Source organism: Centruroides sculpturatus, unplaced genomic scaffold (genome assembly GCF_000671375.1).
Source record: "Centruroides sculpturatus isolate CEXI.00-Female unplaced genomic scaffold, Cexi_2.0 scaffold994, whole genome shotgun sequence".
NCBI lineage: Eukaryota > Metazoa > Arthropoda > Arachnida > Scorpiones > Buthidae > Centruroides > Centruroides sculpturatus.
This window is the reverse complement of record NW_019385346.1, coordinates 44120-60825: the sequence shown is the minus strand read 5'-3', so window position 1 is coordinate 60825 and position 16706 is coordinate 44120. Positions and strand designations below refer to the sequence as shown.

The window sequence follows — 16706 nt, the reverse complement described above, 5'->3', positions numbered from 1 at the left end:
CAATAGCAATGACAGATCATCAAGAAAAAGCTGGAACAGTAGTTCTTTTAAAATACATAAAAATTACATAAAATTACAAAGAAATTACATAAAATACATTAGGGCATCATATGTATCCTTATGTTTGAGAAAACAATTAAGGCTATGAGGAGGCCAGCTATAATCATGGGCCTCAGTGAGAATCCTAAGATGTAGACGTTCCAAGTCCAACATGGAACAGTGAAGGATGTTGTGTTCACTACTGTCAGAAATACCGCAAATGTGGCACTCAGGCCTGTTGGTGTTCTTAAGGGCTAAAGTCTGAATGGGCAATGACAATGACACCTGGTTGATAGGAAAGTTAGGACAAGGAAGAAAAAAATTGCACTATCAGTTTTCATTAAAGTAAACCTGATGTAAAGCACAAAATAATTTGAAAATTTCAATATTCTAAAATCCATCGGCAAATTTCAGACATGTATGCTTACTTGAGTAAAAAAAAGTATCAAATAACAAAGTTTACACTTAAAAATTGTGAAATTTTGTACAAAGAATTTTCAAAACCATGTTGTAGAATTATTGTTATACAAGAGATATTTGTATATACAGGTAACCCCCGTATAACACGGCACTTCCATAGCACGGATTCATGCTAACACGGTTCGAGAATTGGTACCATCCCTCGTATAACATGGTACTTTTATAGCACGGATTCACTCTGACACGGTTCAAGAAATGGGTAAAACCCTCGTACAACATGAAATGTAATAAATTTTTACATACTTAAGTACTAATAGTTCACGAAAATTATTATTTTCGTAAACTATTAGTACTTCAGTGTGTAAATTTTCTTTTCTCGTCTCCATACACATGGTCCTTCGCGAAAATTGTTTCAATTTTGCCATATCTCGACGCTTCTGGTGTTGCCAGATGTTTTTCTCTTATTCCATAAGTACTTAGCACCATATAAGGAAATTTATAAAGATCTTTTAACTAGATTAAAAGATCTTTAACCAAACAAATTATTAATTTGTTTGGTTAGCCAACAAATTAATAATTTATTGGCTAACCAAATCTAAACATTCATCTATACTTTCTTTCTTAGACATACCCTCACAAATATTCAAAAATTTTGTATTATATGTACTCAGTTTTTATCAATATCAGAAAGCAGTACATAACTGTATGAACCATTTTCATTTTGAAGCAAAAAGAAATAATAAATAACAAAAAAAAAACTAAACATCTGTTAATAACAGTAGAAGTGTCAAGAAAAGTATTAAAAAAAATCTGATATCACAAAAAATTTGATAATCCATTGAGCACCCTCTCTATGTGATTATCTGCAAAACAAGAAAAGCATTTTAAAAACTTTCAATAAGCAATGTCATTATAGAGAACAGAAAAGAAAGCATAAGCATGAGTATTTATAATTTTTTCATTAATGGTAAGTACAGTAGATCCCCCTATAAGACTAGTTCCTATAATTACGATTCCTATAAGACGGCGAAAAAATTGTGGCGGTATCCATACACAACGGTAAAAAAACTTCTTTAATTACGTAAAACGTCATCGGGCAGCCAAACTATTTTCCCGCCGTCCAGCGCCACGCTACGGACAGTTTAGGTAAACTATCATCTGTACAGTATGTAAATTAGGTACTGTAAGTCTAATACAGTACTGTAATTTTATACATTTCTTGTGAAAGAAACATTTCTTATTCAACGGCGATAAAAATTACTTATATTAATGATGTCTCCAAAGTTCAGCGAAGTTTTCGCAGAAAAATAACATCAGAAATCGCGGCCGCAGTTTGCTGAGCTGTTCCGCGACGAAAAAAAGCTTGAGCAACGGCGATGTCGAATGGTGCACACTCGGTAAGTAATCCTACAATTTTTTGTTTATAGCGTAGTTTATACGGATTATTTCCAAAAAAAAATATATGTATTTTGGAAATGTTGAGTTGGATTAGTCTAGAATCGATTAATTTTAAGAAAGAAAACCTTTCAAACAGCCGTAGTCCGTAAACTTCACACGTGTCGGGCTGTGATTGGCTGTGATTCCTACAAAATCGGATTCATAAAGAACAGAACGTATCTACCGTCTTATAGGGAGATCTACTGTATATCTTGTTACTTTGCTCATGTATAGACTAAAAGTTTGTCAATCCAACACCTGAAAATCCAAAATGTCCAGTAACCCAAAAGCATTGCTTCAATTTTTCAATTTATGTTAAGCATAAAGAATAATTTATTAACATAAATAAGATAAAGTTAAATAAAATTCATTATAAAGACTTATATGTACTGTATGAAAAACTTTCTTAAAAAACAAACTGATTGAAAATTAACACCCTTTGAGAATTAGTCAATAATCCAGAACTGTCCAGAAACAAATTAATGCCAAACAATCTGCTGAATTATCAGGCTATTTTTGGGCTACATTAATATATTTGGCAGATCATTAATTAATTAAATCAGGTTATGAGTTGTTATTATATGCTGTCTGACCATAATTTTGCATGCAAAATATCCTGTAGATCAGAATTCGTTTGGATTTGATGCATTAAGACCCTGTGCAAAAATACAGTACAAATCAAGAAAGTAATTATTATATGCATATGAATCATTGTAAATGTTTATTTTTGCAATAACATGTTCATTAATGTTTTTACAAGTTTTTCAAACACAGTACAGTCGTGTACTGTATCATCTTCAAACTGATTACAAAGCATACATAAACAAATTGGAAGCATACAGTCTATCTGTATTGTCTGTATTTATGATATTTATGATTTCATTAAAGTAATGGTAATTTTTTTAACTCAAAATTTTGTTAACTTGAAAATTAATCTCTATACCTTTCATTTTAAGTTATCAAGAGTCTATTGTATATTATAGATTTTATTACAGTTTTAACTATATAACTTACATTTGAAAAGATATATTTCCTTGGCTACATTAAATTAAACTGCATAAATTAAATAATAAGTATATTACTTAAAACAAACAATATTAATTTGAATTATTTTTAATATATAAATAAAATACTAAACCTTTTTTATATTCTCTAGTTCAAAGTTGTCCTTTGTTCCTAGGAAAAAACAATAAGAAAAATATATACAAAATTTTATTAAAAACTATTCTAATTCTGCAGTTATTAGTAAGGATCAGTTTACATCTAGTTATTTTTATATACAGAGTAATCATAATTAGTTACCTATTCCAAAGAAATCTATTAACCCGACAATTGTAAAACTTAATAACTATACTAATGAGATAATGAGGAAAACTTAAATAAAAAATTTAAAAAAAACCTAGTTCTAATTCATGTGAATAGTGAAAAAAATTTAAATAACTATAACAAAAATGCAACTTAGATTCATAAGCATTGGATTTGCTTAATTTTGCATCAATAATGATATATTTTCATAAAAAATAAACAATAACTTCTATCTGGTAGGAGGCACAATATTAAATTATCTATTTAAGGTAAAGGCATTCAATGGAAGTGATAATTTCCTCAAAATAAAAATGCTATCTCTTTTTAAAATAAAATAAAAACTTATTTTAAAAACAGATAGCATTCTATCTAGTGTTTACAAAATTTCTTCTTTAACTTCTACCCCTGATGACAAACATCTGTAAGATCTCTGATACAGAAATAAATAATAGACTAAAAACAAAATTAAAGTACTTTCCATTTTCTTTTTTTATGAAACCATTACATATCTTTAAGAAATAACTAAATTACTTTAATTTTTAATTATTAATAAATAAATATGCTTCTACAAACATTCAAAAAATCAAAACATTTCTTAAAATTTTTCAATAATTTAAAAGTTTAATATATTCAAATATTTTAAATTTTAAATATATTTAAAATGATGAACACACACAATCTATAAAGGTATAATCATACCATTTGACTGTATAGGAGTACTTGCTGCCAAGACTGGACTTGAAGTATAACTTGGTGATAATGTGATAATAAAATTGCTGGAAAAAAAATCATGAAATAAAATATTACAATGCTTAGTGATCATTTTTATTTAATCATATTTATTTTGTTACCTATCATCAACTTCTGATTCACAGGATAGCTGAAGAACAGAAACAGGGTCATTTTGTGATTTTGAATCTAAATATAAGCATAAAAATAATTTATTACATAGAATCCAAAATAAAATTTATATTATTACAATAAACTTAAACTTTATGATACACTTGAAAAATTTTATTACAAAAATCATAATATTTATTATAATTTTATTTTATTTTTTTAATGTGTAAAATCCTTATAAGATAAAGATTTTATACTACTTTGTCTTAAACTGAAAATAGCATTCATTATCAAAACTGAATGTTTAAATTTCATTAGTTATTTGTTTTTTTAATCTATGATTTATGTATGTAACAAACAATAAGAAAATAGCTATCATAAACAGATGTAAATTTACTCATAGATAAACCAGTCTAATCAATTGAGAACGGCCTAGAGAACTGTGCTAAACTGGATAAAATTTTGTTAAGGCTAGATAATGACATTTATTCAAGTATATCCAATGATAACATGGAAAGTCTTGTTGGGTGGTTACAATACTTTATGTGAATGATCATCCATAGAATAATGAAAAAAATCAAGAATATACATATAATTTAATTTAAACTCAAATAATTAGTCAAACTTAAGCCTAAACTGTCTATTTTTCAAAAATACTATTGATCTAGAGAATTCAACACACATTCAGGGTTGACATTTTCTTACAAAATTTTCCAGCATATTCCAAGAATTTTTTAAATTACATTTAAAACTAATTTCTAATCATTAATCTTTATACAAAAATATAACTTAACTGCCCATCTTTAGGCCAAAAATTTGGATATTTATTAAGAGATATTCATATTAATTTAGTTGAAAAAAACATATTTTTGACTGTATTGATTATTCATCTTTAAGCATAATATAAAATGTACTATTTTATTAATTAAAGTTACTTCAATATAGTCTGAAAAATAATGCTGCAATTTACAGGTAAGGTCAGTTCAAAACAATAAAATAAATATGAACTTATTTCATGAACTTAAAATACTTATTTGCAACAAATTTCATGAACAATAAGTATTGCATTGCAATACTTATTGTTCATGAAATTTGTTGCAAATAAGTATTGTAATGCAATTACTGTATTTGAAATTAAATTAATTTACTCAAAATCTAACATATTGTTATGTGCATGACCTAATTTTGGGTGCTAAAATCAACAGATTGCATACTGATTTTCCAGTTACATAGAGAGTTTGGTCTCTGTGCATTACACTCTGTGATATATATATATATGGCTATCTTTTTTTTTTTTTTAAATCATTTCAGATAACCCAGAGTTTTGAATAATTGAGTTTCTACTGTAATTTCTCCACAATCTAAGACCTTTGTATCATTTATTCCTGGATTCAACCAATTATATTTTTCAATCAAAATATTTATCAAATTTCTTAATTCACTTAATTAATTTTAACCTAATTAATTTTTAGATCCTAACAGTACAAAATAGAATTTTAAAAAATTGAACCAGATATTTCTGAAGTTCAATAAGCTCATTCATAAAACTGTTCTCTCATAGTCAGCAATAGCATTAGCTGTGAACAGAACTGACATACACTTTTTAGTACAATACAGAAAATATAGTTCATTGTACTTTTGCTTAAGTTTTGTAAAAATAAATTAATTTATCAATTATTTTATTGTTTTTCCAAACTGATTACTTTGATGGTGATAGAAATCACTCTTACAATTGACTCAATTGGTTATTGATGTAAAAAATTATAACTCAAAAATAATAAGAAGTTATAGTTTATACTTTTATCCATTGAATATTTTTTAAATGAGACCATCATTAAATGAACTTCATTTTTCTAAAATATAGACGATTTTAATCATTCAAGTTTCATGTTTAAGTTGTTTATTATTGCTTAATATCCCATGTTAATACTGTAATATAATTGTTTTAAAACTTAACATACCTTTCTCAGTCTGGCTTACATCTTCGCATACAGGTTTTTTTTCCAAACTAAAAATAAACATGTAGCATTAATTAATTCTTTCATAAGTTAAAAAAATTTTTTAAATTATTTTAGTAAAAGAATATTAATTGTTTTCATTTTTGATCATTTTAAACCAAAATAGCATTTTAAAAGAATGTTTTAAAATTTTATCATTATTTACCAAAAAATAATTTTAAAACTTATAAGAAATCAAACAGTATAGTTATTTATAGTTTCTACACTGTAACCATACATTTCATTCCACAAAAAACAATCTACTCTTGAAATAAGAAGAATCAATCAACTTCTACCATAAAATCATAAAAATAGTACTATTAAAATCTTTACAATTGCCCGTTCATATTACATTATAAATCAAGTATCAATACAACGAAATAACTAGATTCAATGGATATACTCATTATATTTGCCACTTGTGAATCACTTCATTTACACAATTATCCTTCTTACCAGGCAGTTTGTTAGTTAAATGTAAACACTTTAAAGTATATTAAATGCAGACAATTTTCATATATCTTTTTGTTATATATGAAGAATAATTTTTTGCTTTTTTAATTTACTTTATGCTTACTTTTTATGCATTAATTCAAAATAAAATTTGTTATAACAGTAATTATTATTTTAATTTAAAATCTGTATTTAATTTTTTGCATTAATATATAAAAATGGCAATAAAATGCATCGAATATAATTAAAAAATAATTTTTATAATTGAAATTACATAGTCATAGGTTCTTGAGATTTAAAAAAATCTCAATCTCCAGAACAAAAATAATTGAGACTCAGCAATCTTAATTGTACAGTAGACCCCCTATAACACGGACTCCTATAATGGAGATTCCTATAATGTGGCGAAAAAATTGTGACGGTATTCGTATAAAGACGCTAAAAGGGACTCGTAAAACGTCGTCGCCGACTCGTGTTGCGACAGTATTGGTCGAATCTGGACCAATAGTAGATAAGCAGCCGAACTACTTACATGCTACAGAGAGTTTAGGCAAGTAAGTTGAGTTTACTATCGTCTGTACAGTATTATATATAAATTAGGTACTGTATATATAATTATATATTAACTTAATTTATTTTAACTTTATTATAATTACATATATACTTTCCGCCGTCCAGCGCTATGCTACAGAGAGTTTAGGCGAGTAAGTTGAGTTTATTATCGTCTGTACAGTATGTAAATTAGGTACCGTAAGTCTAATACAGTACTGTAATTTTATACATTTCTTGTAAAGGAAACATTTCTTATTCAACAACCATAAAAATTATTTATATTAATGATGTCTCCAAAGGTCAACAAATTTTTCGCAGAAAAATAACTTATCAGAAATCGCGACCACCGTTTGGTGCGCTGCTCCGCGACAAAAACAAGCTTAAGCAATGGCAACGTCAAACGGTGCACACTTGGTAAGTAATCCTACAATTTTTTGTTTATAGCATAGTTTATATGGATTATTCCCAAAAAATTATACATGTTTTGGAAATGTTAAGTCGAATTAGTCTAGAATTGATTAATTTTATGGAAGAAAACCTTTCAAACAGCCATAGTCCGTAAACTTCACACATGTCGGGCTGTGATTGGCTCATGTATTTAAGGATTCCTACAACGTGAAATTCGTATAACGTGGAACGTATCTACGCGTTATAGGGGGGTCTACTGTATATAATAATAATTTTTTTCATTTTATATATAAATTTCATAATCATTTTTTCCTCTGTGTTTGCTTATTAATATCAGTTTAATTTAATGATTGATCCATTGATCAGCTATGAAAACATTGTAAATATACAAATTATGATAAAATTGGTATAGTATCTACACTACATAGCAGTCAATTCTCCACATTCATGAGAGGGTAGAGGAGCAGGATCCTCTACAAAAGTGAAAAATCCACAAATACCTCTATGCTGCCCAAACCATAACTCTTACCCACACACAAAGAAAGAAAGACAATACAGTACTTGTACAGTATGTGATGCAATATATGTATAGTAAGCAGACAGTAAAATAATTAAAGTTTATAAAATACAATTATATACAGTAATATGTTTTATAAACTTTTAATAAAACTATGAGAAATGCAAAATACACCACACACTAGACCAGTAATTTTCAACCGATGTGCTGCAGGACACCAGCTGAAAAATCACTAGAGGAGAGGATCCTATGTGTGCCGTTAAATTTTTGAAGGTTATTAAATAAATTATTTTGGAAAGAAGACCAAAGAACAATAAGTGCACATGTCAAAATTAAAACCACTTTAAATTGATTATACGAGATTTTCACTGTTATAATGAATAAACATATACATAATGTAGTAAAAAATATATATTCACAAGCAAAATATATGAGCATAACACCAAGTTATTTCATTTAAAATAAAATTTTCTTTAAATCAAAAATTTATCTATAACTATCCATATTTAGTTCAAATTAACTTTTTAACTTAGAAACAGAGGGACATTGAGCAGGTTTCTAAAGGCAATTATCATGCCACTTTTAAATGCAAATTAAGACTTAATTGCTTTTCTGATGTAAATGAAAATTACTAATTTAAATAACTAACTATGCTGCTATTTTAAGGAACAACAATACTGTTTTATTTAATTCACAATAAATATAAACAAAAAGAAATAGGTTAAGTGGCAAGTAATATGGCAATAAAATGTTGACAAACACAACTTTAAATTGTGATTTTTTCCATGGAAATTTGTGCCATGAAAATTTAATTATAGGTTCAAGTGTGCTATGAGATAAAAAAAAAAAGTTGAAAAACACTGCACTAGACAAAACACATGACTAAAACTTGCTAGAACCATAACAAAAAGCATTATGTCCTCAAAACAGCGTTTATAGACCTCAGTTCCTTAGCACACTGCACTGAAACTTTTTATGATAAATTTGTGTATATTTATGGTAGTAAGTAATAAGTAATAATATGGTAATAAGTAATAAGTAATTTATGGTAGTAAGTAATCATAAATGCATAAAATATCTGTATTATTAATCTACTAATAATACAGATATTTTATGCATTTATGATTTACTAAACTTTTTTAGTTTCTTTACATTTTCTAGTTTATATACATCATATGCAATTTTCTGCAGTAAGCCATAAAAAGCAAAAATAAAAAATTCCCATTATTTTTAACAAACTCATAAATAATAAAAAAAAACCTATCAAAGTTGAGATTTAACATTTTCTTTAACTGAAACAAGTACTTTTTGTCCAAGATTAAACAGACTTTAGCCTTCAAAAGTTATGAATAGTAAGTAAAACTTAAACATTAAATAGAAAAATTATATATACAAATATAGACATAATTATTACAAACTATTGGAAAGCAAAATTGGAATGCAATATACTATAGACACATACAACTTTTAAGTCCCAACAGTGTAATTTAAATTGTAAATGTTTTAGATCATTTTCAACAACCATCACTGGTTCAAAATTATTAGAATTCCAATAAAATTTGAGTAGATTCCAATAATTTGTTCAATTATTTTGTTTGTTTAAATTTTGCTCAATGTTGACCATTTAAAATGCTCAAAAACATTTGCAATGTAAATTATACTGCTGGAACTTATTGTGTGCATTTATAGTATTTTTAATAATCTTTCAATAAATAAGTAGTATATCTAATTTATCTTTGAAATTAATTAAATATGAGTTTCAATATATTCTATTTCCTTTTTATAACAAATATTAATAGTTAGTTAAAAAACCAAGTTGAAAGCAAAACTATTTAGACTGCTGAATATGACATGATGCCAATTTCTTATTGCATGGAATTATGCATATTTTATTATTTATAGTTCTCTGATTTAGAATTATCTAATTCAAATCAGTCTAAAACTAAAATTATATTCTTTAATTGTCTTTATTTTTTAATTTCATTTAACTATAAAAATAATTTATAATCGATCAATTTTTTAAATAAATTAATATTAAAATTTTCGATATTGGAATATTAAACTTAATATTAAATAAATCATTTAATATTAAGTTTAAATATTCACTAACATTAGTGAATATTTACTTCTAAATTATTAAATTAGTAAATATTTATTTTTTCTTATTTATCATATTTTCATGTGTATAATCTGTAGATATTGCTCCATAATTTCAAGTTCGTAACTGCAATTTAAAATCGGCATATGACTCATTCCATTGCATAACCAAAACCTCTTTCAAAATGTCTTTTAAACAGAGATAACCCACAAATTATAGCACAAAAATACAATATGTTTACTTAAATTAATTAATTAAAATATCTATAACCATAAGGTAGATAATAGGAAGGGCTTATCACACCAATGACAAAGGGCACAAACGCTCAAAAATCAAAGTAAAAAAAATTTAATAAAACAAATAGGGTTGTACAATAAGATGATTACATAAGTATAAAAACCGTAAAAATCCAAAATGCATTTCAATTTTTCAATTTTCCAATGGGAAAATAGTCCCTCATCAGTTGGTAATAGCGACAGGTCTTAGTATACTTAAAATTATACAAGGTGAAAAAATATTAAATTTAAAATTAAACTAAAAAATATGCCTAAAGCTATACAATATAAAGATGAAACCATCGACATGACTGTACGAGCAGTAAGCATTATCAATGTGGACAGGAGTAATGTTTCTTCCTAACATTGCATGGTAAGATGATGAACAGGGTGCTGATACAAAAATAGTTATAAGTTAGCCGAAATATTGGTTAACAGTTATGAACTAATATTATACAGTCAGTTTAAATTATGTACATACCAAAAACAGTAGAACAGAGTTGCAGGTTCAGACATTTCTACAAGATGCAGGGAGCGGTTATAACAGAGGTGTGTTACCTTACACACCTGGAGCACAAGTGGTGACAACATATGATGCAGCCCGATGTCACTGTTAATTTTATCTATTTTAACTTTTAATAGATGAAGGCCCATGCTCATAGATATTTTATTTTTTATAGATTTTTATAGATTTATAGATTTTTATAGATTATAGATTTTTATTTTATAGATATTTCATAGATATGCTGGTAATAGATATTTTAATTAATTAATTTAATTATACTAAGGGCTAAAAGCAATTTCTGCAATATGTTTACTATTAGTAACTAAGTGTAATATCAATAATTAATTAATTTAATTAATTAATTAAAAAATAGCCAATAATCAACTGAAACTATTGAATATTATCAGTCTAATTCTTATGCCCTAAACAATATAATATCAAAATAATAATATCCAAAAGCAAAATACATATTGCATTAATTTCTAGTTAAAAAAAATAGGAATATATTTTTAAAAATTTACAAAAATACAAAAATAGCAAATTTTTAGAATGACTCCTCTTAAAAATTATTATTAGAAGAGAAAAATATGGATTATGAATATTTTTATATTAGTAAATTTAGAATTTTATTTTCAAACAAAAACTTTTAATAAATATTTGAAGTCTATAATAGAAGGTTAAAATTTACCATTCTTTATGTGCATCTTTAGAGACGTCTTCATTTTCTGTCTTGGAACTATCTTGTTTGCATTCTTCATTATTTAAATTATCTTCTGATAAATTCATATCATCAGCCATCCTTCATATTATTCTAACAATTAGAAAATTGCAAATATTTAAATTTCCAATAAACTTGTATGAGACAAAATTTTGAATAACATTTTAATTTTATTTCATTTTATCAGGGGCGTGCTGTGACATTTGACGATAGGGAAGCTGTGTTTCTGTAAGAAGCCGACATCCAGGGGCAATCAGTCAATTGCGCGTCAGTGATGGTTTAGGGTCTATTTGTATCCTTTATTCAATAAGCCAGTAAAAACCGTAGACTTCTCTAAATGCATTTTTAATATCACAATTACATTCCGAATTGCTAGCCACAATATAAGGGCTACAATTAAAAATAAAATAATAAAAACTTACTCAGTGAAATAAAATATGTGGTGGATGTACTGGTGTGAAATGTTCAACGTGGACAGGTAAACACATACACATTTTACCAATTAAACGAGTTTAATTTCGCGCAGAATTTGAAATATATATACAGAATAGGTTTGGATTCCCGCTGTTCTCCTTCAAACGTTCCACAATCTTGAGTGACCAGGTATATCAATAGACCGGTAGTTAATTTCTCGATAACTACCTCCCGACAATTTATTTGCACGCGTAAACCTTAACCTAACTTAAACTAAAAATAGAAAAAGTAGAAGGGGAAATGAGAAGAATTAAAGGACAGAAGGGTACCCAATATTCCAGTTGGTTCTCCACCGTTCCTCGTCTCGGCTTCTCTTTCTCATCTGCTCTCCTCTTAGAACAACTGGGGTCCGTTTTGGGGTTTTTTCTCTATAATCGTCGACCGAATTCTTCTACCGATTCGCTTCTTACAACCTCCTTCTGCAGCACTCCTCGACTTTCCGTTCAAGAGCCTGCTGCCACTCGTCTGTCTCTCTCCTAGTCTGGCTTAAGAATGCTTCTAGAAACTCTTCCTTTTCCCCTCCAGCCTCGTTTTCTCCTTTTGTTCTAACGCTACCCCCTGATGGGTTAGAGGTGAGGCGAGTTCTTGGAAGTCCGAGACAAAGGAACACAGAAATCGGAAAGAAGGAAAATTTCTAGAATTTAAATTAAACTAAAACTATACAGACTAATAATAATAATAAAAACAGGCGTGTAGCCACACTGGTACATACAAAATATTCTTAAATTGTATGAATATACTTTTAAAGAAAATTATAATTAAATATAGTTTTGTGAAGAAACATACATAAAAATATAAAATATTCTTTACGTTTTAAATCTTAAAACAATGCACATAGTCAAATAGCTCCCTACGAGTAGCTAATGGATGGAATCAAAGACAGTTGCAGAGCGTGCATACACGCGGACTGTCAAATCCCCAGGGTGCCGATACCGGTCAATGTCAAATACCTGTTTTGTTGCATCATTAGTATATCTCAAAGGACGCGACAGGGCTGTTGTAGATTTTAAACGTTTCTCACCATAGCTGTAAAAATCTAAATATGTTAAACTTAATAGTCATTTATTTTCTAATTAATTCGTTTTAGGGCCAAGTGTCCTCAGAAATTTCCAAAATTTACAACTTTTTGGTCACTCTCATTGAACTGGAAAAATTTCTGTCTTTATTACATTAATAATACGAAGAAATCAGTCCAACTGTACTCAACTAGAGATGGTTCGATTAAGCTTTTGTTTAAGTAAAATTTTGGCTCTTTCGTCAGGGTTTTGTTTATGTCCCCAATTCTCTAATCGCTTAATTACTTAACTACTTCTTAAGTAGAAATAAGTCGAAAGCAGTTACTTTGTACTCGAATATTTGTAGTCTCGGGAAAAAAGTGGAATGACAAATTTTTATGACAAACGGATACATAAATCGTAAATTTAAGGAAAAAAATCACATACACAGAACCAATTTACGGTGTGGTACAACAAAAAAATAACAGAAAACAAATGTTTTCAAACCCCTTCTGGGCTCTTCATCAGGTTCCTACAGTTTTAGCTCGTAAATTCAAATAACAAATGTCGTTCAAATAAGTTTGATCTTGAGTTTGAATCGTTCTTTTAAAATTATATGACACGCATGCGTGCTGAGTCTGCCTACTCAGATATAACGGGCGGCTAAATCGTGTTGTGAATCAACTCTTGCCAGGCCATCGACAAAAGCATCTCCTCTTTAAAATTTATGCACGTAGTTTCGATAGAGGCTTTAAAGATGTGCATCACCTCTAACCATTTGAGATGATCATTGGGAGGCGCGCCTAGGAGAAGATTGGCCTGAGTAAAGTCGGCAACTATTTCCGGGTCCGTTACGTATTTGTTTAGCATTGTTGGGATAACACTTTACACAACCAGATTCTTGAGATGGCACATCTGATATGTTATAATTCTGTGTTCCAGTTCAATGGAGAGGTCTACACACAAGGCAGAGGGGTCCCCATGGGCAGCCCGGTGTCAGGGGACCTATGTGAGATGGCAGTCCGGCAGTTGGAGAACAAAGTCCTCCCACAATTCCTCCCTAACATCGCACTATATAGGAGATATATTGACAACATTATTATTTTTTGAAAAATTGTGCCTGATATAACAGCCTTAGTAGATTCTTTTAATAATAACCCATATGGCTTGACGCTAGAATTAAACAATCTGACCCCACTGAGGTCCATTTCCTAGATATAAATATTATGTTAGAAAACGATGGCATCAGCACTACAGTATATCATAAACCAGGATCTATGTCGTCGTACATCCCGGTGGGATCATGCGATCCGGTTCCCTACAAGACTGCGGCATTTAAAGTGTTAATCAGAAGAGCCTTCACACATTCTTCTAACGTCCAGGCTCGAGATAGGGAGCTAGCGTCTATACAGAGAGTAGCCACAGAACATGGGTATAGCAAAGTTATACATAAAGATGGTACAGCATTATAGCTGGATATATGCAGACAGCGCACGGTTTGTGGACCAACACAATGATAACCAACTGGAAGACATAGAACGGATCCCCATCACCTATAACCCATACCTAAGATCTATATATGCTAAGATCGTCAAGAAGTGCCAAATAAGTATTGCGTACAGGAGGTGTCCCACCATTTTTAACATCTTAAATAATGGGAAAGGCCCTCCTAACCCCAGCAGAAGACCTGGAGTCTATAGTGTCCCTTTGAAAGACAACAGATTCAATAGGAATTTAGTATATATAGGCTCTACTAAAAGGTCCATAGGCATCAGAATGCAAGAACATCAGGCTGATATTCATCACGGGAGAACCAACACGACCCTTGCAACGTACGTAACGGACCCGGAAATAGTTGCCGACTTTACTCAGGCCAATCTCCTCCTAGGCGCGCCTCCCAATGATCATCTCAAATGGTTAGAGGCAATGCATATCTTTAAAGCCTCTATCGAAACTACGTGCATAAATTTTAAAGTGGAGATGCTTTTGTCGATGGCCTGGCAAGAGTTGATTCACAACACGATTTAGCCGCCCGTTATATCCGAGTAGGCAGACTTGGAAATAGTTGCCGACTTTACTCAGGCCAATCTCCTCCTAGGCGCGCCTCCCAATGATCATCTCAAATGGTTAGAGGCAATGCATATCTTTAAAGCCTCTATCGAAACTACGTGCATAAATTTTAAAGTGGAGATGCTTTTGTCGATGGCCTGGCAAGAGTTGATTCACAACACGATTTAGCCGCCCGTTATATCCGAGTAGGCAGACTTGGCACGCATGCGCGTCGTATAATTTTAAAAGAACGATTCAAACTCAAGATCGAACTTATTTGAACGACATTCGTTATTCGAATTTACGAGCTAAAACTGTAGGAACCTGATGAAGAGCCCAGAAGGGGTTCAAAAACGTTTGTTTTTCGTTATTTTTTTGTTGTACCACACCGTAAATTGGTTCTGTGTATGTGATTATTATTGAGGTGTAGTGAGTAGTTTGTTTTAAGGAAAATAAATTCTAGAGCTTTTTCTGTACCTCGTGCATCTCTCTCATTCATTAAATTTAGTTGTAAATGACACTGTCGAAGTAACAGTTAATTTTTTAACATTATACAAGAATTGTACACGTTTTTTTTTTCTACATCCCCTTAAAGATGGGTTTAACATTGAAAATCCTATAAAAATCGTAATATCACTGGTTTAACATTGAAATCCATGAGTAGTATAAAATCGGAGAGCGGAAAAAATATATCAAATATTTTAATGGATGTTTTTAACTCTTGTCAACTATACAGAACTATCGTAAAAACATACCAGTAAATTCTTATCGGTTGGGTTAAGTTATAAATCTACTCGTTATTCACGTAATCGGCCAAATATCTGGCAGGCGGGCGGCTAACAGCCCAGAACCGGTCCCGGATAGAATTGGAAGCGTTATATGTGTAGCATCGACCCAAGGTCGTAGGCTTCCACCAGCTAAACCGGGTGAAATTGATGATCCGTAAAGTGCATGTGCGAATCTGGCTTTTTGGAATCTGACAATACAGAGATTCCACTCCGCCACTAATATTCGAATATACAATAGCAATCTTATTTTTTTTTTCACGTGTAGTATAGAAATTTGTAATAAGATACATGATGCAGTTATAACAAAATATTGTGTGATTATTTTCATATAATTAAAATTAATGTGCATTTATTTTTTATAAAATACAAGGGAAGCGGCGCTTCCACCGCTTCTAATGACGGCACGCCACTGCATTTTATATACTTACTAGCTTACCCGTCGCGCATTGCTGCAATCTCAGAAGAAAGAAAATTCAAGCAAACTCGTTATGATAAAATTCAATTTACATTTTATCATTTTCATTGAAACTTATTATTATTATTGATTTTCATCGGGAAAACATTTCAAAGTGTCGTTTCAATTCTATTTATATATTGGAGTGTTTGTAGATACACGATATTTTTTGTTTTTCCGTCTGGTGCGTACACGAATAAATCGGAAAATTTTTCGACGTGTGAGCCGGCCACATACAGTTGTCCATGCGAGTAGCACGGATTCTCCAAATTTAGCCCACACACTCGCTGCAATTGTCAGAAGTGCGATATTCCCCATTTTTATATATATTTTTAAATCCTTTATAATTTTAATTATTTAATTGCTCCTTCCTCTCTTCCTT

General features: G+C 29.8%; 1 protein-coding gene across 2 annotated transcripts in view; it reads right to left on the bottom strand.

The window, feature by feature from the left end:
- LOC111637919 (dentin sialophosphoprotein-like) overlaps positions 1–16706 on the bottom strand; it is a 95177-nt gene that overhangs the window by 64853 nt on the left and 13618 nt on the right. For both annotated transcript variants that reach the window (XM_023383527.1, XM_023383528.1), the window contains exons 2-6: positions 11535–11657; positions 6003–6049; positions 4053–4119; positions 3901–3977; positions 3035–3072 (exon numbers count right to left, since the gene is read on the bottom strand). In XM_023383527.1, coding sequence (XP_023239295.1) covers positions 3035–3072; positions 3901–3977; positions 4053–4119; positions 6003–6049; positions 11535–11644 — 339 coding nt within the window. In that variant the 5' untranslated portion in view covers positions 11645–11657. The remainder of the gene's footprint in view (positions 1–3034; positions 3073–3900; positions 3978–4052; positions 4120–6002; positions 6050–11534; positions 11658–16706) is intronic.